The following is a 24,317-nucleotide window of genomic DNA, read 5'->3' as shown; positions in this document are numbered from 1 at the left end:
AAGCAGCGACTCTGGGAAGAAGAGGAGGTCAGGTCCTCTGGGCTGATCTAGGTTGAGGCCAGGGGACAGAGTCAGGGGAAACTCAGGATTTGCTGCTAGGTGCTCCAGGGTGCTAGGTCCCCAGAATGTCACACCGGGCCCAGCCAGAGCCCCAGCTGGGCACCCCCTGCAACTGCTGGGAGCCTCTCACCCTGCAGACAGGAGGCCGCAGGGTCACCCTGAGGCAGGAGGGGTGGCTGGGGGTGCAGCCACGGCAGAGTGGGCAGGACCGGGTGGGTCTCTTGCAGCAGGAGACAGGAAACAGATCAGCAAGTGCCCGGCCTGGCACCTGGGAGGGAGGCTTATCACAGAAGGAGCACCAGCATTTGGCGTCCCAGGAAGGGAGGTGTTTCCTTTCCTTAATTCTGACCAATGCGCCCTTTTCTTTAATAGTTAGAGCAGGTGCACAATGTGGGTTTGATGGCCACCAACAGGCTGAGAGTTAAGTTAGCATAAGATCGGAGCTCAATCTTGTATAAGATGGAACGACTTCCCCAGACCCCAATAAGTGAATACTTCTTCCATCCTGGGTCAACAGAATGTGTTCCACTTGAGGATTTGGTTGTAAATCCTACAGCACCTAACAACCAACCGTTGGTTCACTTTTTTAAGCGTCAAAGAGTTGAATGATCACTTATTATTCCCACAGCCTGTCATCAAGACATACAGATCAGCTTGTCCTGCTGACACCTAGGGTGATCACCACTTAGTTCCATTGACCTTGGACCCAATTTCACCGATCAGGCTCCTGTCATTGCTGCTACAAAAACGTGTAGGTCCTCCAATCGGCACAGAGTCTAAATGATCAGCTATCTGCCCAGTTTGTTATTAAGGACTAGGAGTCAGTTGTGTTCAGTTTGAGATAAAGCCAGTTAAAACTAATTAGGACCCCGAACACTGTACTGGGCCCCAAACTTCATCCTCAGAGCCCTGGGTCCCACAGGGAGAGGGGCAGGATCCACTCTGGACAGACACCTCATTCTGTTCAGGAAAGGCTGGCTCTTCACATGGGTCCTGAGGGGCCAGGCTGCAGGGTCAGCTGGAGGCTGAGCAGCGTGAAGACAGGGACCTGGACACCCCTCCCGCTGGGCACCCCCAGGGCTCTCTCCACAGACCCCAGGCCCCTTCCTCCTCCAGCGTCACCTGGATGCACCTCTGAACCCCAGAGTCCAAGGGGGCCCATGGGACTCATCCCGTAAGAAATAGCTGGTGTCGTGAGCGATGCCGATGGGGACCCCATTCTCCTGGTGCGGGTGTCAGGTGGGGAGGGGTGGGGAGGGACGTGTGGACTGAGGCCAAGGGTCTCAGAGAAGCAGGCAACAGATGGTGGTGGTGGGAGGAGGAGAAGCCGAGGACGCCTGCCCCAGAAGGCGGGCCCACCCTGCTCCCCTCCGATTGTGCCCAGGGAGCCCGCCCAGAGATCCCCCACCCCAACCCCGGTCAGGTCAAACACACACACAGCCTGGAAGCAGCTCTGCACAGTTTAATGAGGCTCACGACACAGACAGCTGACTGCCGGCATCTCCCTTCCACACGGTGCCCCCTCTGGAGCCCCTGCCTGCTCCCCAGGACCACCAGGGGCCCCTGAGCAAAGAAGATTGGGAGTCTTCAGGCCTAGGGCCCTGGGGACAGTGGGACGTACTGGAGGATCCAGGACATGTAGCTGGTCACCCGGGTGTACACCCCAGGGAAGTCGGGGAGTGCACACTTGTGGCCCCAGCTGACAACTCCCACCTGGACCCAGGAGCATTTCCAGAGGCACACCAGGGCCCCCCGGAGTCACCCTGTGGGAAAACACCACTCAGTAAACACTTCCCACTCCCCCAGGCAGTGGGGTTGGCGGGCATATTAGGGGGTTGGGGGCATATTAGAGGGTGAGTCTGGGGTCCCACCTGGCAGGAGTCCTGGCCCTCGCTCCCGGCACACAGCATGTCATCTTTGATTGGCTTGGTGGCGTTTGCAAGTTTCCGATAGTGTAGGTTACAAACCTGATTCCCCACGACGGGCACCTCCACCTCCTGCAGATGGTAGGGCGGGGGCAGGGGCGCTGCGGGGAGAGGCTGGGTGAGCTCCGTGCTGGGGAGGGGCTCCCCTCGGTCTGCGGAGGCCCTGGGGTCCAGACCCAGTGCCCCTGGCCTTGGACTCAGTGTCCCCACAGCCATGAATCTGGGGTCTGATCACATGACTCTAAAACTTCTAGATGCCCATCCCCCTGCAACATGGAGGAACCCTGAGATCTTGGCGGGTTGCCCACGCTCAGTGACCCAGACCTCCTCCCTGATGACCACCTTGGGTGCCCAGGCTGAGGGGGTCAGAGCCCAGGACGGCTGGGGCAGAGTCTGACCAGAACTCAGAGCCAGTGGCCCACCCCTGAGGTTGTTCCAGAAGGTTTCCGTCCAGAACCACGCAGGACACCCCCCCCGCCGAGATCCAAAGGTCTGTGGGGTGAGCCACTCTCCCTGAAGACCCAGCCTCCCCAGTTCCTCATCCTTCGCCTCAAGTTTCCCCAAACCTACAGTGAACCGTGACGCTGCCCCAGCACATCTTCCCCTCGGGGACCCTCAGCGAGGCAGGCGGGAGGGAGACCACCTGGACGTGATGGGAGAGGCTCACGGGGGCCTGCAGCCTCAGCAGAGCGATGTCCGCACCCCCCTCAGCAGAGAGGATTTGGTTGTAATCGGGGTGTTGGACAATCTTGGACACTTTGGTCAGCTTGTCATGGTCATAGAGTCTCAGCTGCCCGACTTGGACCCTGATGGCAGAAGCCTGCAGGCTTTTCCTGGGGAGAGGGACCAGGAGCCACTCAGAGGAGGCTGGGGACCCCCAGAGTTGGGGAGGGGCCCCTGGACACCCACACACACCTCCCCTAGCCCCCTCTGCTCCCCACCCTCCTTGCAGCCAGCCACAGAGACAGGGGCACAGAATATTCATCATTCAACACAGTGGGCAGCAGTCAGCACCCACTGGGGGTGAATGAGCGACCCCCCACAAAAGTGTATCCACCGGCCAACTGTCCTATTGTAGAACCTCAGGCTTACCTGCCACGGGTAGCTCCTGGCCGAGACATCGCAGCCCCCCATGGTGCCCACCAGCCCACGTCCTGAGCTGGGGCCTGGGAAGCAAGGTAAGGGGCCATCAGGGACCCAGACGATGACCTTCCCTGGCAAAGCTGTTCAGAAGCAGGGAGGCCCCCCCCCCCAAGATGGGCTGACCCTGGGAGCAGAGACGGGCCCTGGGATCCTCAGGACCCCTCAGGGCACTGCGTGGGGTGCGGACTCACCCGGGGTCACAGGCACGGAGCGCCCCAGGCAGGGGAGGGTCTTGACCAGCAGCCACAGCATCGGCAGGCGGTCTTGAGGGGCAGCTGGACCCCCAGCACCAGCTTCGGGAAGGGCAGCCTGAGGCTCCCACTGGTCTGGACGGGAGGGTGGCCTCCTCCAAGCTGCTTCCACGTCTCTGCCCCGGGTGCCCCCAGGGCCCCATTTATTCCCCTCACACAGGAAGTGGGCACAGGGCTGTGTGCTGCGGCCAGGTCAGTCCTCTCCCTGTGGGGACCGAGGACCAGGGGACAGTTCAACTCAGCTTCCTCCGGCAGGGGTTGGAAGCGGGGGGCCCGGGCAGGGGAAGAAGTGAGGGCCCGGGGCCCCCTGCCCGAGTGGGTCCCGTTGGGAGGGACACTCGGTGGGCAGAGAGGCGGGAGGGAGGGGAGCGAGGGGTGCTGACCGGCCGCCGCCCCAGGGGGGTCCTGAATCGGAGGCGGGGTGTGAGGCCCTGCTCTTCTGGGTACCGGCCACCCCCGGGACCCAGGGCTGCTCCCCAGCCTGGAGCCCAGCGCCTGGGCTGACGACCCTCCTGACATCTCTCCCAGACCCTGAGGACTCACAGTTACTGATGCCCACGGAGGCTCCGGACCCAGGGCAAAGGAGCGTTCCAGCACTGAGTGTGCGGGCTGGGCGCCCACGTGAGCGCTGAGGACCCGGGCATCTCCGGGGGTGTGTGGTCTCAGTGCTGCCCTGACCGCAGCCTCTGAGGGCAGGACGGGCCTGGCGGTCGGCTCAGGGCCTGTTTGTTCTCAGGTTTGAGGTCGGGAAAGGATCAGAGGATGAGAGGTGAGGGTTTCCCTGGGCCCCTCCCTGGTCCCAGTTCCCAGCCCCTTGGGAGCTGGCACCCCTCTGCCTGGACCCACTTGCGAGGTGTCTTCTAGGAGAGCCTGGGGTCCAGAGGGACCCCTGTGTGTGGGGAGGTGCGTGCATTTGAGACAAGTCAGCCAGACTCAGGAGAGCTGGAGGTGTTTATTCCAATTCCCCAGGGAGCCCGGGTCCCCTGCATTCATGTGTTAAAGCCCCGGCCCCCATTCCTCAGGATGTGACTGTATTTGGAGAGGGGGTCGTTAGAGAAGTCACTGGGGGACGGTCTAATCAACATGGCCAGTGTCCTTCGGAGAAGGACACAGACACACATGGGGAGACCTCGCAGGACCCGGGGAGAAGGTGCCGTGTGCAAGCCAAGCACAGGGGTCCCCGGAGGGCCAGCCTTGCCCCAGCAGGTCTCCACGTCCAGCGCCAGGACAGGGAGGAGACACACTCCCACCCAGTCTTCGGGGCTTTGCTCTGTAGACTAGTTTCCACCCCCCCAATCCGCACCACTTCCCATCAGCCCACAGGGAAGAGGACCAGGGAGGCTGGGGTCATGCTGAGCTGCGGCCTCTCAATGGAGCTGCGATGCTCTGAAGGCTTGGAGCTCCTGTCAATGTTCTGCTCTGTGCAGGATTCACAGATGGTGCCCGTGTCACCCGGGGATGGGGGCCTTCAGGACCAGGCCCCAGGCCCCCGGGGAACGTCGTGTCTAAGGCCTGCTGGGCCACCTGTGGCCCCTGCACAGTGTCGCAAGAAGAGATTAGGTGATGGGCCTGTGGGCATTACCCAACCCCTATCTCTGCACCCAGGGCCCTGACCCAGCCCGGGTTGCCTCACAGCTGAGCCCAGGAGCCCCGGGCCTGGGAGGAGGGAGAGGCTGGGCTCTGGCCTGCAGGCTCTCTTCTGCTCACACAGGTCTTCAGCAGGGAGGGCTGGGGGAGGGCAGCAAGGCCTAGGGCTGGGGGAGTGCTGGGTTCGTTTCAGACGTACAGTGCAGTGACTCAGTTACACACATACACACGTATTCTTTTCTGTATTCTTCATTACACAGTATTAAAAGACATTGAATATAATTCCCTCTGCTATACAGAAGATCCTTATTGGCTGTCTATACATAGTAAAGTGGATCTGTTAATCCCAAACTCATAACTGATCCCTCCCTTCTCTTGTCCTCTGTGGTCACCATAAGTTTGTTTTCCATGTCTGTGAGTGTGTCTGTTTTATAAATAAGTTCATTTGAATCATACTTTAGATTCCACATAAAAGTGATATCATATGGTATTTGTCTTTTTCTAACTTATGTCACTTAGTATGATATCTCTATATCCATTTATGTTGCTGCAAATGGCATTATTTTATTCTTTTTCATGCTTGAGTAATATTCCATCATATATATGTACCACATCTTTATCCATTCATCTGTTCATGGACATTTAGTTTGCTTCCAGGCCTTCGCTATTGTGTTAGTGCTGCTATGAACATTGGGGGTGTATGTATCTTTTCAAATTAGAATTTTGTCTGGACATATGCCCAGGAGTGGGGTTACTGGGTCATATGGTAGCTCTGGGGCTTCCCAGCTGGCTTAGTGGTAAAGAACCCACGTACTGTTGGCAGGAGACACAAGGGATGTGGGTTCAATCCCTGGGCTGGGAAGATCCCCTGGACAAGGGCATGGCAACCCACTCCACTATTCTTGCCTGGAGAATCCCATGGACCGAGGAGCCTGGCAGGCTGCAGTCCATGGGGTCGCAAAAAGTAGGACCTGACTGAGTGACCTAGCACACGTGCATGCGTGGTAGCTCTGTTTTTAGTTTTTTAAGGAACCTCCATACTGTCTTCCACAGTTGCTGACCAGCTTACATTCCCGCCGACTACAGGAGGCTCCCCTTCCCTTCAGAGCCTCCCCAGCACGCGCTATTGTAGACTCCGTCGTGATGGCCACCGACCAGGCGTCTCTGCCCTGAACATGCTGCACACGCTGCCGAGGAGCCCGCCTCCCTGTCTGAAGCCCACAGGCCTCGGTGTTTCCAGTGGGTGACCCTGCGTCTCACGCCCCGTCTGCGGTGACACCAGCATCGCCGCCTCCCGCGTCTGCCTGCCCGCCTGGGTGGCGAGAGGGGCCTCCCGGCACAGTCATTTGTCTCAAGCAGAAGGGCTTTCGGGTCGTGTCCAGATTCTGCCAACATGAACATAAACAGTGTTGCCATTTGAATCAATTGCTGGCGGGCTCTTTTGCCACCTCCCCTCCCTACCCTGAGGGACAAGGGCAGCGGCCTGGCTCCTGAGCCAGGACCTGACATTAGCCCGAGAGCCTCTGCTCCCTGCTTCTGCCACCTCCAGGCACCGTCTCCTCGGTCTCCGCCCATCTGGGGTGCAAAAGGCCCCTTCTAGATGCTCTCAAAAGGGCTTCCATGGGACTTGGCGGGGACCAGCTTTCAAATGCTTGCCTTCCATCTCTTATTCTGTAACCCGCCCCCTCGGTACTTGTGGTCTGTCTCTCGGGCTGAGGTTCGCGGCCTGTTCACAGCAGCACGTGGCAGTCCGTGGCCTGGGTTTGGCGCCCCCATTTCCCATCGCTCCCCCTCCTCACCTGGTCCTCAACCTGAAAGCACCTCAAACCCCTGTTCTCCAGCATAAATCCCATCCAGACAATAGGAAGCAGCTCAAAACTTGGCTCTCGTCAAACACTCCCGGTGAGACCAGGGGCGCGCGATTGTCTTCCTCTCCATCCTCGAGGACGGAGCCCCGCGTCAGCCACACCATCCACAGGTGGAGACTCGTCCCAGCAGAAAGCCTCACGCCTGGCCCTGCCGTCAGGGCAGCTTCACAGCAGGACCAATGTCAGGCAAGTCCACCCACCGACGGCTCCCTAGTCCCTCCGTAGGGATGTCACAGAACCGTATGTTCTCCTGACTCCAGAAGAGCGTCGGCAGAGAAGCTCCTGAGCCCACGGTGGGGAGCCTCTCCACACCTGTGTCTCCAGCCCTTGTGCCCTCCCCGCCAGGATTCCCTCCCCTTCCACAGGGAGCCTCCCCTGAATCCTCATCTCAGGGCAGAACTGAAGCCAAAACAGCAGGTGGCACCCCCAGGGGTGGGCTGGGCAGGTGGAGGGGATCCTGACTGTGTCTAACAGTCTGAGGAGTCACAGCTCATTTGAAAAATCAGTAGTTGTATCAGATGATCCCACAGTAACTGCAGATGCAAGTTGACAGGCAAGTAATCTTTCAGAGTGGTGAAGAAAACAATTTAGAAGCAAGCAAACAGCCGTTTGAGGAAGAGGGCAACACAAGCATATTCTCAGAAACACCACATCCCAGACCTTTGAATCAATTACAGTAAAGCTCAATAAAAGGCAAATGTCCCAAGAGATACACTCAGCAAAGGAAATCAAATCTCATCATCAAGCCCACTTTTATCTTTTAAAAAGAGATGCCTTCAAAGAGAAAGATGAGATAGGCAGCCACAATGACCCAGAATTAACAGTCTAGATGCTGTCCAGATGACAGATTTGGGGGACGTGAGATAGGAGATGAACGGCCGATCAACATCTTCTCTTATTGGGGTTACACACAGAGGTCTGTTCTAGAAGAAGAAGGGGAGAAGGCAGAGAAATGCTGGAACAACGTAAATTAGTAAGTTAAGGAGGTAGAAGCCAGCCTGAGGACATCAGTGATTATATGATATCAAGGTGACGACGGTGAGCTCACCAGTTTACACAGCAGCACTGAAGGAGGCCATCAGAAATACCCTGGACACAGGCTACTCACGAGAGAAGCGACCGTGGAGAGTAAAGGTCGGAAAAGATACTACAGGCAAACTCCTGCCAAAGGGGAGCACAGCCACAGACAGAACATCAGGGACACATTGGATCTCATCAAAACTGAAAACCTATGTTCCTCAAAAAACACTCCTAAGAAAATGGGGCAAGGAGTCCCAGGGAGAAAATAATTGCAAAGCATAAAATACTTGTATCCAGAACAGATAAAGAATTCCCCAGATACCGTCGTGAGAAACAAAAATGTGTTGAGTCCTGCCCCAAAGCCACAGGTTCAAGGCCTTGTCCCAAGGCCACAGAAGCGGAGCCCAGAGCCAAGGTCACCTCCGAAGCTGACTGAGCCCCTTTGTAACCATTGCCAAAAGCCGCCCCGATCATCACCAGCAGATTTCTTCACCCCAAATTAGGCAAAGATGCCCACCCCAGTAGTCACCCTACAGTGCCCTAAAATAAAAAGTGTTAGTCGCTCATCTGTGTCTGACTCTTTGTGACCCCATGGACTGCAGCCTGCCAGGCTCCTCTGTCCATGGGATTCTCCAGGCAAGAACACCGAGTGGGTTACCATGTCCTTCTCCAGGGGATCTTCCCGACCCAGGGATCGAACCCGGGTCTCCTTCATTGCAGGCAGATTCTTTACCACCTGAACTTAACCAATCACCTACTGCCAACCTTCCAGCAGGAATTTTCTTTGTCCCCATGAAAACTGTTGACTCTCCCTGGCCTGTGAGGAGGTCGGCCTGCTGTGGTCACAGGACCTGCATTATCTCTGCTTTTTGTTCTTAATGAGCTCCCTCCCTACTACAGTACTCTGTGTCTGGAAATTGTCTTCCAACCGGCGGTCGGACAGCCCCAACAAAGCCCAAGTAGAGAAAGTGTTTACAAGAGAAGCTAGGAGGGTGCCAAGGAAGCACATGAAAATGCACAGCAGACTGAGTCGTTAGCAAAATGCAGGTTAAAGTAAGCGCTAACCTGTTAAAATGGCATTTTAAGGCCAATGACAAAGCCAAGGGCTACAGAGGATGAAGCAAAACGCAGGCTTTCCGAGAAGAAGAGAAATGGATACACATTCCCACGAAAACCGTGTAAAAGATTGGCCTGGTACATCATCACCAGAAGCCTGAAACAGCACCAATGTCCTGAGCAGGTAAATTCAGGTTGAAAAAAAAAATTAGGAAAGAAAGTTCAAAAAAAAAATAAACAGGTAGGTGACTTCCCTGGTGGTCCAGTGACTAAGACTCCAAGGTGCTAAAGCAGGGGGCTCAGGTTCGATCCCTGGTCAAGGGACTAAGATCCCGCATGCGGTGCAGCCAATACATTAATTAATTAAATAAGATGGAAACAAACAGCGGTTCATTCACACGGCGGAGAGTGTTGGACGATGGATGCAACCCGGAGGCCAGAGGCTGCAGCTGAGAGCCGGGGGGGGGAGGGGGCAGCCATAAAGGGCACGCGGGGAGTTTTGGAGGTGCTGGGATGGCCAAGGGTGGCCCGGCCAAGCCCCCCGCTGAGGACCACAGTCCAGGAGGGCTGTATCAGAGGGGGTGCAGCTCCTGGCCTTGGGGGCCAGCATCACGGTCCTTTTCCCTCTGGGAACCACCTGCTCCCGATGGTGGTGGTCTGTCCAGCCTCGTCTGAGGCTGCCCACCATGGTGTTAGGCCCTCCGCAGTCTCGTGGGGTCTTTCCCTGGGGTTTCAAGGTGCCCACAGGAGCCATCTAAGCTGAGGAGGGCCTCACTCTGCCCGTTGGGGTGCCGTGCGCCCACTTCATGGAGGGGGCAGCTCCCGACCCCACATACCCCGCTCCGTCTCAGCCCTGACCCCTCAGCACGCCCTGAGCCTCAGGCCTCGAGCTCCCAGGACACATGCTGGGTGCTTCCTGCCGCCAGGACCCAGGCCTGGACACGGTGTGTGGGGTGGGCAGCCTAGTGTCTCCAGGGGGGCCTCGCCGGGGCTGGGGGCCCACTCGCTGCCAGACCCCAGGCTTGTAGATGCTACGGAAAGGGGCAGGATGCATGTGTTCCCAGGCGCCTCCAGGCCCCAGGTGGGAGTGACTTTCCAGGCTGAGTATCGACCTCAGGGAAAGAAAGGGGGATGGTCGGAAGGGCTCATTGGGTGGCCAGTCCCTGGGGTGACCTTCCGCAGGTGCTGGCAGCTCTGATTTCACCCGTGTCCCTGAAATGCACAGGGTGGGGCGGAGTCAGGGCCACCCCTTCACTTACTGGGTTAAAGCCCCTCCTACACGCTCCAGAGACCCCTCCTGGGGGTGAGAGTTCTGAACCAACATCACGGGAGGTGGGGGGTTGGTGTGTGATCAGAACAAAGTCACTGCCCTGCACTCACTGGAAAGGGACGCACCCAGGGGCAAGGTTAACCCTCCCCCACAAGCTCCCAGAAAGCTTCCCGGGAAATGCCCCCACCCCCAGACGTGGCAACCCAGCCTGGTGCCAGAGTCCAGGGACCCCTCCTGGGGAGGGTCCCCTGCACCACTCCATCCAGCAACCACAATGCGTCCACGCAGCGATCCCAAACCACAGCCGGGGGCTGGCTTTTCGGAGTTTAATGGGAAATAGAGGGTGACCAGGAGGCCAGGGGCCACCCCACTGCCGGGAGACAGCAGCATACAGGCCTTCTTGCTGTCTCTCCCTCCCAGACGGGGGACCAGCGTGTCTCAGAGGGGAGGGGGAGGGGGGTTGGGAGGACAAGGCTGGCCCCGGGGAAGAAGCAGGGTGTTGTCCGGGAGGGTTAGCAGTCTTCTCATCGTGCAGACCCCACCCCTGCCCTGTCTAGGGTCTGGGGGGCGGGACGTACTGGCGTATCCAGGATACGTAGCTGGTCACCCGGGTGTACACCCCAGGGAAGTCACGATGGCCACAGACGTCGCCCCAGCTGACAACTCCCACCTGGACCCAGGTGCGGTTCCAGCTGCACACCAGGGGGCCCCCGGAGTCACCCTGCGGGAGAGGCGGCACTCAGCGCCCTGCACTGGACCCTCGTGGGCGAGGAGGGGCGGGAGAACGGGGTGGGCCTGGGTCCCACCTGGCAGGAGTCCCGGCCCTCGCTGCCTGCACACAGCATGTCGTCCTTGATGATCTGATGGGCGGCGTCTGTGGAGGAGTTCTGATAGTGCCGGTTACAAACCTCATTCCCCACGATGGGCACCTCCGCCTCCTGCAGGTGGTGGGGCAGGCCCAGTGGCCCTGTTGGGGGTCGGGGGCTGGGTGAGGGCAGGCACTCACTCTGCTCCACAATGGGGCATCAGCGGTGGGCTCCAGGCTCCCACTGCCAACCCTGACCCTGGGTCCAGACCCAGCACCCCGGGGCCCTGGGGCTCAACTTCCCCACGGCCACTAAACCCAGCCAGCTCCAGGACGCAGGGCTCCAGAAGCCTAAGGACAGGATGACCCAGGACAGCATTCTCCCGGGAATTCTTTCTCCCTGGAGAAGGGACGTATCAAGGACTTGTCCTGACAAAGTGCTCTGAGCCACATGGGTTCAAGTTTCCACCTTCTGACATCTGAGACCACGGCAGACCCCAGCTTCTTTTTTTCTGCTTGTTTGATTATTTTTTATTGGGGAATCGTTAATTTACAATGTTGTATCAGTTTAGGTGCACAGCAAAGTGATTCGGTTTCGTACATATACATAGATAGTTATACATATACAAAGACACTCTTTATTAGGCTCTTTTCCTGTGGAGGTCATTACAGAGTATTGACTAGAGTTCCCTGTGCTATACAGAAGGTTCTCATTAGTTATCTTTTATATATAGTAGTGGGTTTTATCCCTCCCCAGCCCTTTCTCTCCTGGTAACCATGTTTCTTTTCTGTATCTGTGACTATTCCTGTTTTGTAAATAGGTTCACTTGTACAATTTTTTAATATTCCACATAAAAGCAATATCACAGGATATTTGTCTTTTTCTGTCCTGACTTCACTCAGTATGATGGTCTCTAGGTCCATCCATGTCACTGCACGTGACATTATGTTGTTCTTTTTTATGGCTGAGTAATATTCCATGGTATACATGTACCATATCTTCTTTATCCGCTCATCTGTTGATGTTCATCTAGATTGTCTCTGTGTCTTGGCTATTGTGAACAGTGCTGCCGTGAATGTCAGGGCACAGGTATCTTTTTGAATTTTGGCTTTCTTCAGGTACATGCCCAGGAGTAGGCCCTAGCTTATTGATCCCAGGACAGTCAAGGTCCACCCCAGTGGTCATGGTGAGGACCCCATGAGAACCATGGGAGTAATTGCTGGGACCTGGCAGATAATAAAGGCCCTGAGTCCCCAGTATCCACAAACCTGCCCATCTGAGACCCAGGCCTCACGCACATTCAGCTCAAAGGGGAATCCCCTATGAAAGACCAAACATAGAATTAGTAAATGACCCAGAAATTCCATCCCTAATCTAGACCCACAAGAATTGAAAATAGATGCTCTAATAGGTGCTGGCAGCTGCAGGCTCATAGCAGCTTGACTCACAGGAGCCAAAAACTGGCAAACACTCAGGTATCCATCAGCTGGTAAACGGAGACACAGAATGTGGTTCATCCACACAGTGGAATATTTAGTTCAGTTCAGTCTCTCAGTCGTGTCCGACTCTTTGCTACCCCATGAATTGCAGCACGCCAGGCCTCCCTGTCCATCACCAACTCCCGGAGTTTACTCAAACTCATGTCCATTGAGTCGGTGATGCCATCCAGCCATCTCATCCTCTGTCGTCCCCTTCTCCTCCTGCCCCCAATCCCTCCCAGCATCAGGGTCTTTTCCAATGAGTCAACTCTTCACATCAGGTGGCCAAAGTATTGGAGTTTCAGCTTCATCAGTGCTTCCAATGAACACCCAGGACTGATCTCCTTTAGGATGGACAGGTTGATCTCCTTGCAGTCCAAGGGACTCTCAAGAGTCTTCTCCAACACCACAGTTCAAAAGCATCAATTCTTCGGCACTCAGCTTTCTTCACCGTCCAACTCTCACATCCGTACATGACCACTGGAAAACCCATAGCCTTGACTAGACGGACCTTTGTTGGCAAAGTAATGTCTCTGCTTTTTAATATGCTGTCTAGGTTGGTCATAACTTTCCTTCCAAGCAGTAAGTGTTTTTTAACTTCATGGCTGCAATCACCATCTGCAGTGATTTTGGAGCCCAAAAATATAAAGTCTGACACTGTTTCCCCATCTATTTGCCATGAAGTGATGGGACCAGGTGCCATGATCTTAGTTTTCTGAATGTTTTCTTAGTTTTCGCAAAGAGTCAAACATGACTGAAGCAACTGAGCATACACCCATGCAAACCAATCCACTCCAGAAAGTTCTAAGTTGGGAATATGCCTAACACATCTGAGGAAGAGAAAGGAGGCCAGGGTGACTGGTGTGTAAAGAGTGTGGAGGTGAGTAATAGGAGTTGGCATCAGTGAGGTAAAGAGTGAATATTCTTCCTTCCTTCCTCTCTCCCTCCCTCCTTCCTTCTCTCCCCTTTCTTCCTTCCATCCTCCCTTCTTTTCTCCTTCCTCAAAGCCTCAATTTATTCATTAATTCATGCATTAACCTACTCATTTCATTGAGCATATGTTTATTGTTGAATAAATGTCTCTGTGATAAACCTTATTTTAAACTCTGAGACATTCAGCAGTGAATGAAATAAACTTCTTGCTTTCATGGGTTTACTTTTTTGGGAGGTGGGGCATACAAATTAAACATAAATATTTAATATGTCAGATGTATGTAGAGAAAAATAAATCATAACAAGAGGATAGCGTGTGGGTGAGGTTATGTAATTACATAGTGAAAATCTTGAGGTCTCTTTGTTAACATATTTAATATGGCCATATATGTATATAGATCAGCCTCTTGTAGTTATATTGAATAATACTTGTAAGGAGTGGAATATCACTCAGCCATAAAAAAGGAATGAAGCACTGAGACGCACTACAATGTGGATAAGCCTTGAAAACATGAAAACATGTCTGGCTTAATGAGATGAGCCAGACACAAAAGACCATACATTATATGATTTTATTTACATGAAGCTTCCAGAACAGGCAAATCCATAGAGACAGACAGCTGGTGGTGGCAGCAGAGGCTGGGGGAGGGGAGCCAGTGCTTGAGGGGGATGGAGCTTCCGTGTGGGGGGACGTTCTGGTGACCAACAGTGGTGATGGTTGTACAACCACATGAATGTACTTCGTGTACAGTTAAAAGTGGTTAAGATGGCAAAACTTTGTGAGTTATGTGCTGTGCTTAGTCACTCAGTTGTTTCTGACTCTTTATGACCCCATGAACTGTAGCCCGCCAGGCTCCTCTGTCCATGGGATTTCCCAGGCAAGAGTACTGAAGTGGGTTGCCATTCCCTCCTCCAGGGGATCTTCCCAAGCCAGGGATTGAACCCAGGTCTCCCACATTGCAGGTGGATTCTTTACCGACTGAGCCACCCAGGAAGCCCAAGAATACTGGACTGGGTAGCCATTCCCTTCTCCAGGAGATCTTCCCAACCCAGGAATTGAACTGGAATCTCCTGCATTGCAGGTGGATTCTTTACCAGCTGAGCTACCAGGGAAGCCCTTGTTAGGTATATTTCACCCCACTAAAACAAGGAGGGGATTCCCCCACATCACAGAGAATAAAGCATTTCTGTGCACGCCCACTGGGTCTCCCAGAACCTTACCTCTGAGTCTGATGTCACCCCAGCCAGTCACCCAGCACATCTTCCTCTCGGGGACTCTCAGCGAGGCAGGTGGGAGGGAGACCACCCGGACGTGCGGGGAGAGGGTCATGGGGGACTCCAGTCTCAGCAGGGCGATGTCTGCGCCCCCCTTGGCAGACAGGAGGTGGTCGTAATCGGGGTGTGGGATGATCTCAGTCACCTTCATCAGCCGGTCTGGGTCATAGAGCCTCAGCTGCCCGACTTGCACCCTGAAGGCAGAAGCCTGCGGGCTTTCCCTGAGGGAGAGGGGCCAGGAGCCACTCAGAGGCGCCGGGCTGGGGCAGGGCCGGGCTCGTCTTCCAGCAGGAACCGGGTTGGCTGCTGGCAGAGCCATGGCTTTCTGTGCAGCCCAGTGCCGGCCCCCAGCCCACACCCACACCCCCCGTGCCCCCGCCCCCGCTCCCCTCCCCAGCCACGGGGGCGGTGGGCGGAGTGACCCACCGTCTAGTGCAGTGGGCCGCGGTGAGCACCCACTGGGGGTGGATGAGGGAGCCCCCACACACGTGCTCCCACTGCTCACGCTCCTTGCTGTGCCATTGGAGGCTGGCCTGCCACGGCCACCGGCCGGGGGGGGCGTCGTGCATCCCCACTGTGCCATGCTGCTCCCTCCCCAGGTTGGGATCTGGGAAGCCGAGGAAGGGTGCCATCAGGGACCCCTGCCTGGCCGCACACACTCAGTCCCTCCCAGGGGCCGACTGACCAGTCCACTCTGCACCGGTACGGGGGTGTCTGGGCGGCCGGGGCAGGGGACAGGGAGTCAGGACTCACCCAGGGACACAGGCACAGAGCCCCCGGGGCCCAGGAGGGTCAGGAAGAGCAGCCACAGCATCTGCGGGGAGGGCAGGGCCCCGGTGAGGCGTCCAGGGCCAGGACCCGGGGGGAGGACGGACAAGCGGGCCGAGTGGGGGGCCTCCTCACGGGGGCGCACCTCTCACTCCCCTCCAGCCCCTCCGAGCCCCTTTACCCCCCAGGTGGGGGTCCAGGGAGCTGTGAAGCGCCTCCTTTCTCAGGGCCCGTGGGGACCGAGGTCGGTGAGTCAATCAACAGTCATTGAGGAGCTCCTGCCCCACCCTTGCTGGTAACATCCACACTTTGCTGCACATGCATGCTGTCCTGTCCGACTCCATGCGACCCCAGGGATTGTAGCCTGCCGGGCTCCTCTGTCCGTGGGATTCTCCAGGCAAGAATACGGGAGTGGGTTGCCATGTCCTCCTCCAGGGGATCTTCCCAACCCCAGGATTGAACCCCCGCCTCTTTTGTCTCCTGCATTGGCAGGAGGGATTTTTACCACTAGCACCACCTGGGAAGCCCGACATCCAAAATCTCAGCTGCCAACCCACAACCAGGCCGGCGGAAACAGGCCCAGAAGAACATGAAGAGGATGCAGGTTTGCTGGAAGAAGTCCTGGAGCACCGGCCCGGGCTGGCGGGATGAGGGGCAGCATTCGCCAGAGGCCGGGCGGTGTGAGCTGCGGGGCAGCCCCTGAGGCCGCTGTGCTCGGCGAGGCAGCTGGAGCAGGCCACCATCCGCCTGGGGCACAGCTGGCCGCCACCCTCACCACCACCAGCGGAGGGACACGGTACCCTGTCTGCTCTGAGGCTGGGGATCTCGGAAGCTATCGCTGAGACAGTGGGACCTGCTGGGCCGTGGAAGGCAGGCGAATGGAGCCAGGCTGGGTGCAGGGCGATGCAGGGCTGACCACTGCCTGCAAGGAGGCTCAGGGCATGCACAGCCCTTGTGGGGACAAGATGCCAGGCCTTACACCGCCCTAGATTAGCGGGGGGGCGGGCGATGGGAGTGAGGCAGCCACAAAGGAGCTGCCCGCCCCCCAGACACCCGTCAGCAAGTGCTACCCAGGAGGGGGACATGGCGGCCCACCCTGTCCAGCACCGTCCACTGTGTGTGGGGACAGCGGCCGTAGGACAGGGGAGAGCGAGGCTCAGGGTCCAGCCCACAGCCACTGCGGCCATGCCGGGGGCCAGCAGGGCCCCCTGCTGTCCACTAGACCCCCTTCGGCGATGACCCGCAGACTCACCCCATCCCTGAGGTGTCTGAGCTCCGTCTGGCCACATGGACGTGTGGGCCGGGGCTGCAGTCCCGTGCCGTCACAACTTGGGGTGGGGGGCCAGGGGCGCGCTCTGCATGTCCCCTGCCCTCCATTGTGATGCAACAGTCCTCCTCCCGGCGGTCAGTGTCACTGTCCTACCAACAGGATGCCCCTCCTTCTTGCCCAGGGGCCCTGGACACAAAGCCCAGCACAGCCAGGCATCAACCACGACTTTGCTTTCAACAGCCGTAGACAGTGAGACCCTTTGAGGGGCCGTGACCCTTGACCCTGCAGAGTGCAGACCTGTGGGCTCCAGAAGCACCAGTCCCCACTGAGCATGACAGTGGGCAAGCCCCGCTCCGCTTGCGCCCTCTCACACCCCGCCTGGCCCCCACACTCCCCTGGGGAAACCCTGCTTCCCTCCATGGGCTCTGCTCCCTCATGACCCCACTCCCCTCGTGAGCCCTGCTCCCCCCGCCCCTGTGGCCCCCCACTCCCTCCATGGCCCCTGCACCCTGATTCCACACTTGGAGACACAGCTACAGAGAAGGCCTGCAATTCTGCCCGGGCTTCACCTGGAGGACAGCCCACCCCATGACGTGTCACTGCCTAGCTGGGCCACCAGTCAGCGGTTCCCAGGGGTGCCCAGCAGGCGCCTGGCCGTGGGCCTCTCTCTCGCCTCCTAAGCTCAGAGTGGGTCTGGGCGCTGACGCCCCGAGACAGGATTCAGACACCTGAGCTCTCAGATAGTGGTGCCAGCTGAGTTCCTGCAAAACCACCGGTGGACGTGCCTCCATCGCCATAGAAAGAAACCTCTGGCCCTTCCAGGAGCAGAAGCGTCGATGTGGGCCTCTGTCCACAGGGCTGGTTGCTCCCTGGCAGAATTGTGCCATCAGGGCTGGTGCCGGTGCCCGTTGCTGGGAGGTTAAACCAGCCCTGTTGAGAATGCCCCCCCGTGACCACTTTTCCACCAGCCGTCTGGCCAGCTGGGCAGCAGCCAGTGCACTCCGCTCCCAACGAAGAACGGCAGGGCGCCGCCCGCTGCTACTTTGAAGGCAGTGTCACCCACCCCCCAGCTTGGGACCCCTAAGTTTTCGACTGATACCCCCCTGTCCCTCCAGATCAGACTGGAGCTGGGTGGTCCCTCGATCCAGTGGTGGGTGTCCTTGTAAGGAGAGGTGAGGATGCTGGGAGACACATGGAGGAGAAGCCGTGGAGGTGACAGAGACAGAGACGGGGGAACGCAGCCACCATCAAGGACGCAGGCGACCCTGGATGCTGGGTGGCCCTCCTGGAGCCCCCAGGACACCCTGAGCTGGACCCCCAGCCCACGCCTTCTGTTGCTGTAAGCCCCCACCTCCCCTACCCTTGGCAGCCCGCCAGGAAGAGCCCACCCAGCAGCTACTTGGCCACAGCCTCAGGCAGGGACACCTAGAGCCGGCGCTCCTGGATTCAATGAGCTGCATAGAGAAGAGGCAGGGCGGCCGTGACCCTGGCCCCACCTGAGGGCACAGTCCGGCTGCTCCCTGAGCAGGAGGGTCTCAGAGCAGGGGCTGGCGGAGGACGCAGCTGAATGAAGAGTGGGCGTCGGGGAAGGAGCAGTGAGGGCCCTCCTCAAACACCCGGGAGGGTCCGACGTCGGCAGGGCCGCCAGCACCCTGGCTCCCGGGGCTGAGGGGCTGAGGTGCTGCAGTGGTGGCCCTGGCACAGGCAGGAGGTCACTGCAGGAAAAGCTGGGGTCACGGCAGTGCCCCTACAACTCACCGCCCCACCTGGAGCCAGGTTCCCCTCTGGTCACAGCACCGCACTCGGTGAGCTCAGGTCTCCAGGGACCCAGCACTCCCTCTGAGGGCAGAGTCACCAGCATCCTTCCTGCTCCTCCAGGGGGCCCAGAACCCCAGGAGATGCTCAGGTCTCTACAGAGGACAACCCAGATCCAAAGTGGCCAGGGCGCCATCAGGGGGAGAGAGTCTGCACACAGGAGGGGAGGGGTCCTACAGGCCCTGGGCACAATCTCTGGGTGAGCCAGGGGCCTCCTCCCGACCCCCCACCGTCCATCCACCCACGGCAGTGGGTGTAGGTGTGGAGCTGGTCCCCAGGGCCCAACTGACAGGAAGCATCACAGAGGTGACAGCCAGGAGCCCTGGGCCCCCAGGGCTGAGACTTCCCGACCCCCCAGCCCAGATCAGGTGAAATGAGCTGGAGCAGAGCCAGGGAGAGAGGGGGGGCCACCGCTTCCAAAAAGAACCCGGAGGAAGGACACTGGGGGCAAAGACAGGGTCTGAACATGGCCATCGGATCTGCCAGAACCAGAAACAAGAGGTTTGAGGTTCATGGGGAAAAGCCTCCTGACTATTATTGGAAGATAATGTGATTTTCTTCCCGGAAAAGCCAAAAGCTTCAACTGAAGAGGTTTTTAAATTAAGTTTCTTAAAGTGTTGAGATGGAAGATAAATATTTTAAACACAAATAAGTAGAGAAAGAAAGTCGTCCCTGCCTCCCAGGGATGACTGGGGGAGGGTCCAGTCTAGAGCCGCATCGGCGCCCCCACCCACTCTGATAGCTACACGAGCAATGTTCGTGTGTCTGTGATGACTGCAAAACTCTCCTGAGAAGGGGGACAAAATGCCATTTGAGGTGGCTGTCATCAAATATCAACCCTTCAAAACCCCACCGTGATGTGAACTGCAGGTAAATCCGGTCATTTTCCCAAGTGTGTCTGGAGGGAAATTTAGGGGAGGGCGGCTATGGCACAGGGCAGGGGGCAGCCGGCATGTAATGTTGTCACCATGAGGATGGAGCTCCAAACACACATCAGAGGGCCCGCTGGCTTTCAGCGCTCACCCCCTAAACCCCGGCCACAAGGACGGCCAAGCAGCCGCAAGTAACTGGCATCAACTCGGAGGCAAAGAAAGAGGCTACAGTGTCGTGTCCGTGTCTGATAGGCAAGTGTTTGGACACTGGACGCAGGAGACAGAGGGAGGCAGGAAAGGCGGAGGGAGAAGATGTGCTGACTCACCAGGCTGCTGGAGGTCAAGTGCACAGACCAACCAGCAACATTCTTCGCCATTACAAGTGTCCACAAGACCATGCATGCAGAGGTGGAGCTGCATAACCTAAATCTCTTTTCTCCTCTCGAGTCCCTGGTCACCCTCCTCCTCTCTCCTGCTGGCCTGGGCACCACTGTGTGGCCACAAGGAGTAACAGCAGGCCCATCATTTAAAGCATCTTCAGTTCAGTGCAGTTCAGTTGCTCAGTCATATCCAACTCTTTGCGACCCCGTGGACTGCAGCACGCCAGGCCTCCCTGTCCATCACCAAATCCCGGAGCTTGCTCAAACTCATGTCTATCAAGTTGGTGATGCCATCCAACCATCTCATCCTCTATTGTCCCCTTCTCCTCCTGCCCCCACTCTTTCCCAGCATCAGGGTCTTTTCAAATGAGTCAGTTCTTTGCATCAGGCGGCCAAAGTATTGGAGTTTCAACTTCATCATCAATCCGTCGGATGACTATTCAGAACTGATCTCCTTTAGGATGGACTGGTTTGATCTCCTTGCAGTCCAGGGGATTCTCAAGAGTCTTCTCTAACACCACAGTTCAAAAGCATCAATTCTTTGGTACTCAGCCTTCTTTACGGTCCAACTCTCACATCCATACATGACTACTGGAAAAACCATAGCTTTGACTAGATGGACCTTTGTTGGCAAAGTAATGTCTCTGCTTTTTAATACGCTGTCTAGGTTTGTCACAGCTTTTCTTCCCAGGAGCAAGCATCTTTTAATTTCATGGCTGCAGTTACCATCTGCAGTGATTTTGGAGCCCAAGGAAATAAAATCTCTCACTGTTTTCATTGTTTCCCCATCTATTTGCCATGAAGTGATGGGACCGGATGCCATGATCTTAGCTTTTTGAATGTTGAGTTTTAAGCCAGGTTTTTCACTCTCCTCTTTCACTTTCATCAAGAGTCTCTTTAGCTCCTCTTAGCTTTCTGCCAAAAGGGTGGTGTCATCTGCATATCTGAAGTTATTCATATTTCTCCCGGCAGTCTTGATTCTAGCTCATGCTTCATCCAGCCCAGCATTCTGCATGATGTACTCTATATATAAGTTAAATAAAAATAAACAAATAAATTTTAAAAAAAAGTTAAATAAGCAGGGTGACAATAGACAACCTTGACGTACTCCTTTCCCAATTTGGAACCAGTCCATTTTTCCATCTCTGGTTCTAACTGTTGCTTCTTGACCTGCACACAGATTTCTCCTGAGGCAGGTCAGGTGGTCTGTTATTCCCATCTCTTTAAGAATTTTCCACAGTTTGTTGTGATCCACACAGTCAAAGTCTTTACCAGAGTCAATGAAGCAGATGTTTTTCTGGAATTCTCTTGCTTTTTCAATGATCCAACGGATGTTGGCAATTTGATCTCTGGTTCCCCTGCTTTTTCTAAACCCAGTTTGAACATCTGGAAGTTCACGGTTCACATACTGTTGAAGCCTGGCTTGGAGAATTGGCAGCAATGGTGGTCAGGGCCCCGTGATCTCTGCGGAAGCTTGTTTCCTTGTCCCCCCACCACAACCCACCTGCTGGCATCACTCTGAGCTCAGGGCCCAGTGCCCTGGGAGGGGTCCCCACAGCTCAGCGTTAAGCCCAGCCCCTGTCCAGCCATTTCCCCCAGAGCACCAGGGGTCCCGGGAGTCCTGAGGGGCAGGGCCACATCTCCTATTTGTCTCTGGCCCCCTGGGGCCGTGGTGGGCAGGGGCCAGGGATGGAGTGGACACAGTTTGCAACCCCCAGACACCAATGGAAAAGTGCCCAGGGGAGGGCGCCTGGCAGGATGCAAAGGCAAGGAGCAAAGACCTCTGTTTCTGGGGTCCCAACCCTCCCCCATCTCTGCTCCACGTTTTGTCTTTAAATTTGTTCAAATGTTTAACTAAGATCCAGATTAAAAACAAAAACCATAGCACCGTACAGGAACAGAAAGCATTGTTACTCGTCATAAACAGAACTGCAACACAAACTCTCCTGCTCACACACCCTCCCTGCAAGGCTGAGGCCCATCAGGACCCAGAACCTTGGCGGGGGGGCGCTCATCAGGTCCTGCCTGGAGGCCTCACCCCCAAGGGCCCGGCTACATCTGGGCGGTTTCCCCTGTTTCCCCTGATCTCGTTCCTCTGCTGTGAATCACTGGCCTCTGGTCTTCCTTAGACAACCAGCTTTTCAGGTTTGGTTGTTTGTCTCATTGGTTTGGCGCTTGTGCTCTGCCCAGATGCAAATGGACCTCCACGCCTGCTCCGGCCTGGTCCATGTGTGGTGGTGACCTGCCGTCCTGACCCGTCTGGACTGAGGGGTTACCAGAAGGCGAGATTTCAGGACATTATCACCATGATTATTGTAAAGCACACATAAACTATGAAAGTGCTGTTGTAACCATTTAAAGTGAAGGATTCGGTGGCATTTAGTACATTCACAATGGTATTCGACTCCCACCTCTTTCTGATTCCAGAACATTTCCAAGGCACGAAAGGAAACCCATCCTCATGAAGGCACAACTCCCCATTCCTCCCCTCACCGTCCCCGGCCCGGGTGACCACCATCCACTTTCCGTCTGCCTGTGGCCTGCCTTATTCTGAACATCTCATATGGGTGGAGACAAGCTCCGTGGTCTTCAGCGTCTGGCCTCCCTCGCTCGCTCAGCACGTTGCCAGTGTGTCCGCGTGGTGTGGGGTGTGGGCCGGACACCATGCCGTCTGGACGGAAGGGTCTGCTGACCCGTCTTCCCCTGAGGAGCCTGTGGGTTGCTCCTGTTCCTTGCCTGCCATGATCAGGGATGCTGTGGACACACGTGGATGGGTTTCAGTGTAATGCCTGGATTCAGTTCTTCTGCATGTTCGCCTAAGGTGGGGGGGATGGGGTGCTGGGTCACATAGCAAGGAGCTTCCCGTGTTAAACCCAACCTGCAGGGGTGGGCTGCCCCCTTATCACCTGACCTTACAGCCACCCTCTCCCCGCTGCTCTGGCTCCTTGACAAGCGGCCTCCACCATCCAGCTCCAGTCCTCTACAGGCTCCACTGCTCGAGCCCCACAAGCCCTGCCAGGTGGAGAGCTGCGGACAAGGCCTGGGCCGTGAGCCTGGCAGAGGCCCTGGATATGGGTGGTGGGCTGCACAGGGAAGGAGGCGGGCTGCCCTCCCTGCCCCAGGGCTCTGGCACCGGCCCTTTGAGACTGTCCCCCTGCTCGAGGACAGGCTTCCAGGGACAGAGACCCCGGGCAGCTTCAGGGACACACACTCTTGGTCCTGAGCGCCACTGGGGCCTGGAGTCCAGGACGTGGAGTCTGAGCTCCAGGAAGCTGGGAGGGATGTGTCACAGTGGCCTCGGAGCTTGCTGGTGTTGGCTCTAAGCACATCACTCAGAGTGGGGACAGAGAACACGCGCCCACAGAGAGTTCCCAGGCTCAAGGAGCCTGCATTAAGGACACATCAAATTACAGGATGAAGAAGAGATGCCAGTTGCTTGTAGAATCCCTCAGTTTAAAGCCAAGAGAAAGGCTTGACTTTGAGCCGCTGTGGTTACTTCAACACCTCTCCACATCCTGGTATCCTTGTTCTCTCCCATCCCCAGCCCACTTTAACAAGAAAGGACAGGTGAGGCCAGAATCTGGGCAGGTTCAGGTCAGGTAAGGCCATCAGGCTTCAAACTCAGAGCGTGGTTGAGTTTGCACTGTTCTTTCTTTAGGTGCAAGGCACAGGGACACCCCTTATCCAGCTGTGTAGGAAGCCTCTTTTCAGCAGCTGCTGAGTGTGCAAACACAAGGCTGGTCTAGTCTGGCCGCGCAATGCGGCGGGCCGGGGTCGAACCTGCCTTACCTGCCGCGGCGGCTGCCGAGCTGGGGCGGCGGCGGCGCTTTGCTGCCACCTGGCGGCCGAGCTCTGGGCGAGGCGCCGCGGTCACATCGCCGCCCGCCGAGCTAGGTGAGCGCCGCCGGTCTCCCGCCTGGCACCCTGAAAGCTCCTCCCCCAAGCTGGGCGCAGGTTGCGGGGGAGGGCCCCCGAATCGAGGGCTGTAGATCCTGCGGGGTCGGCCTTCTGGCGCTGGGAGAGGGCCGCGAGGGGGCTGGGACTTAGAGCAGGCAGGAGGGGACGCAGGAGGGGAAGGCCTGGCTGCGGTGCTGGGGGAGGGGAAGGGAGGGGCGCAGGGGTGCAGCAGCGGCCGGGCCTCAGCCTCGCCCTTGAGGCAGAGCTGGCTGAGTGCGGGGAGGGGAGGGCCGAATGCAGGGGACTTGACATGGCCAGCGACTCTGGGGTCCTCGGAATGCCTACTGAGATGTGGGGGGCTGAGTCTGATAGGGTGCCAGGGGGAGACGCTGAATCACGGCTCATGCGGAGGGGAGGGCTCTGAAAACGTTCGCAGGCGTGCCACCTGCATGTCGTGGGAGCCCGGACCCTCCGGGGCGTGCCCAGCTCACCCCTGAGCACCCTTTCTCTCTCACTGCCTTGTACTAGCAAACATGTTCTCCCATCTTAAGATAAAAACCAACCGATCCTTTCTTAGCCCCGGGCTCAATGACCAGGCAGGAGTGAATGAACCTATGACCAGGTGGGAAGGTACCCCCACCCC

At 56.9% G+C, this 24,317-nt stretch overlaps 1 protein-coding gene across 1 annotated transcript; it reads right to left on the bottom strand.

Moving 5' to 3' along the window:
* Positions 1–1,653: 1,653 nt before the first annotated feature.
* On the bottom strand, positions 1,654–3,380 carry LOC122433585 (mastin-like). Its single transcript, XM_043456638.1, is given in 6 exon segments — positions 1,654–1,805; positions 1,808–1,823; positions 1,932–2,086; positions 2,556–2,820; positions 2,973–3,151; positions 3,320–3,380. Coding segments are annotated over 6 exon segments (828 nt in total).
* Positions 3,381–24,317: the final 20,937 nt, after the last annotated feature.

Source organism: Cervus canadensis, chromosome 32 (genome assembly GCF_019320065.1).
Source record: "Cervus canadensis isolate Bull #8, Minnesota chromosome 32, ASM1932006v1, whole genome shotgun sequence".
Taxonomy (NCBI): Eukaryota; Metazoa; Chordata; class Mammalia; order Artiodactyla; family Cervidae; genus Cervus; species Cervus canadensis.
The sequence above is the reverse complement of the archived record's forward strand: the minus strand, read 5'-3'. Positions and strand labels throughout refer to the sequence as shown.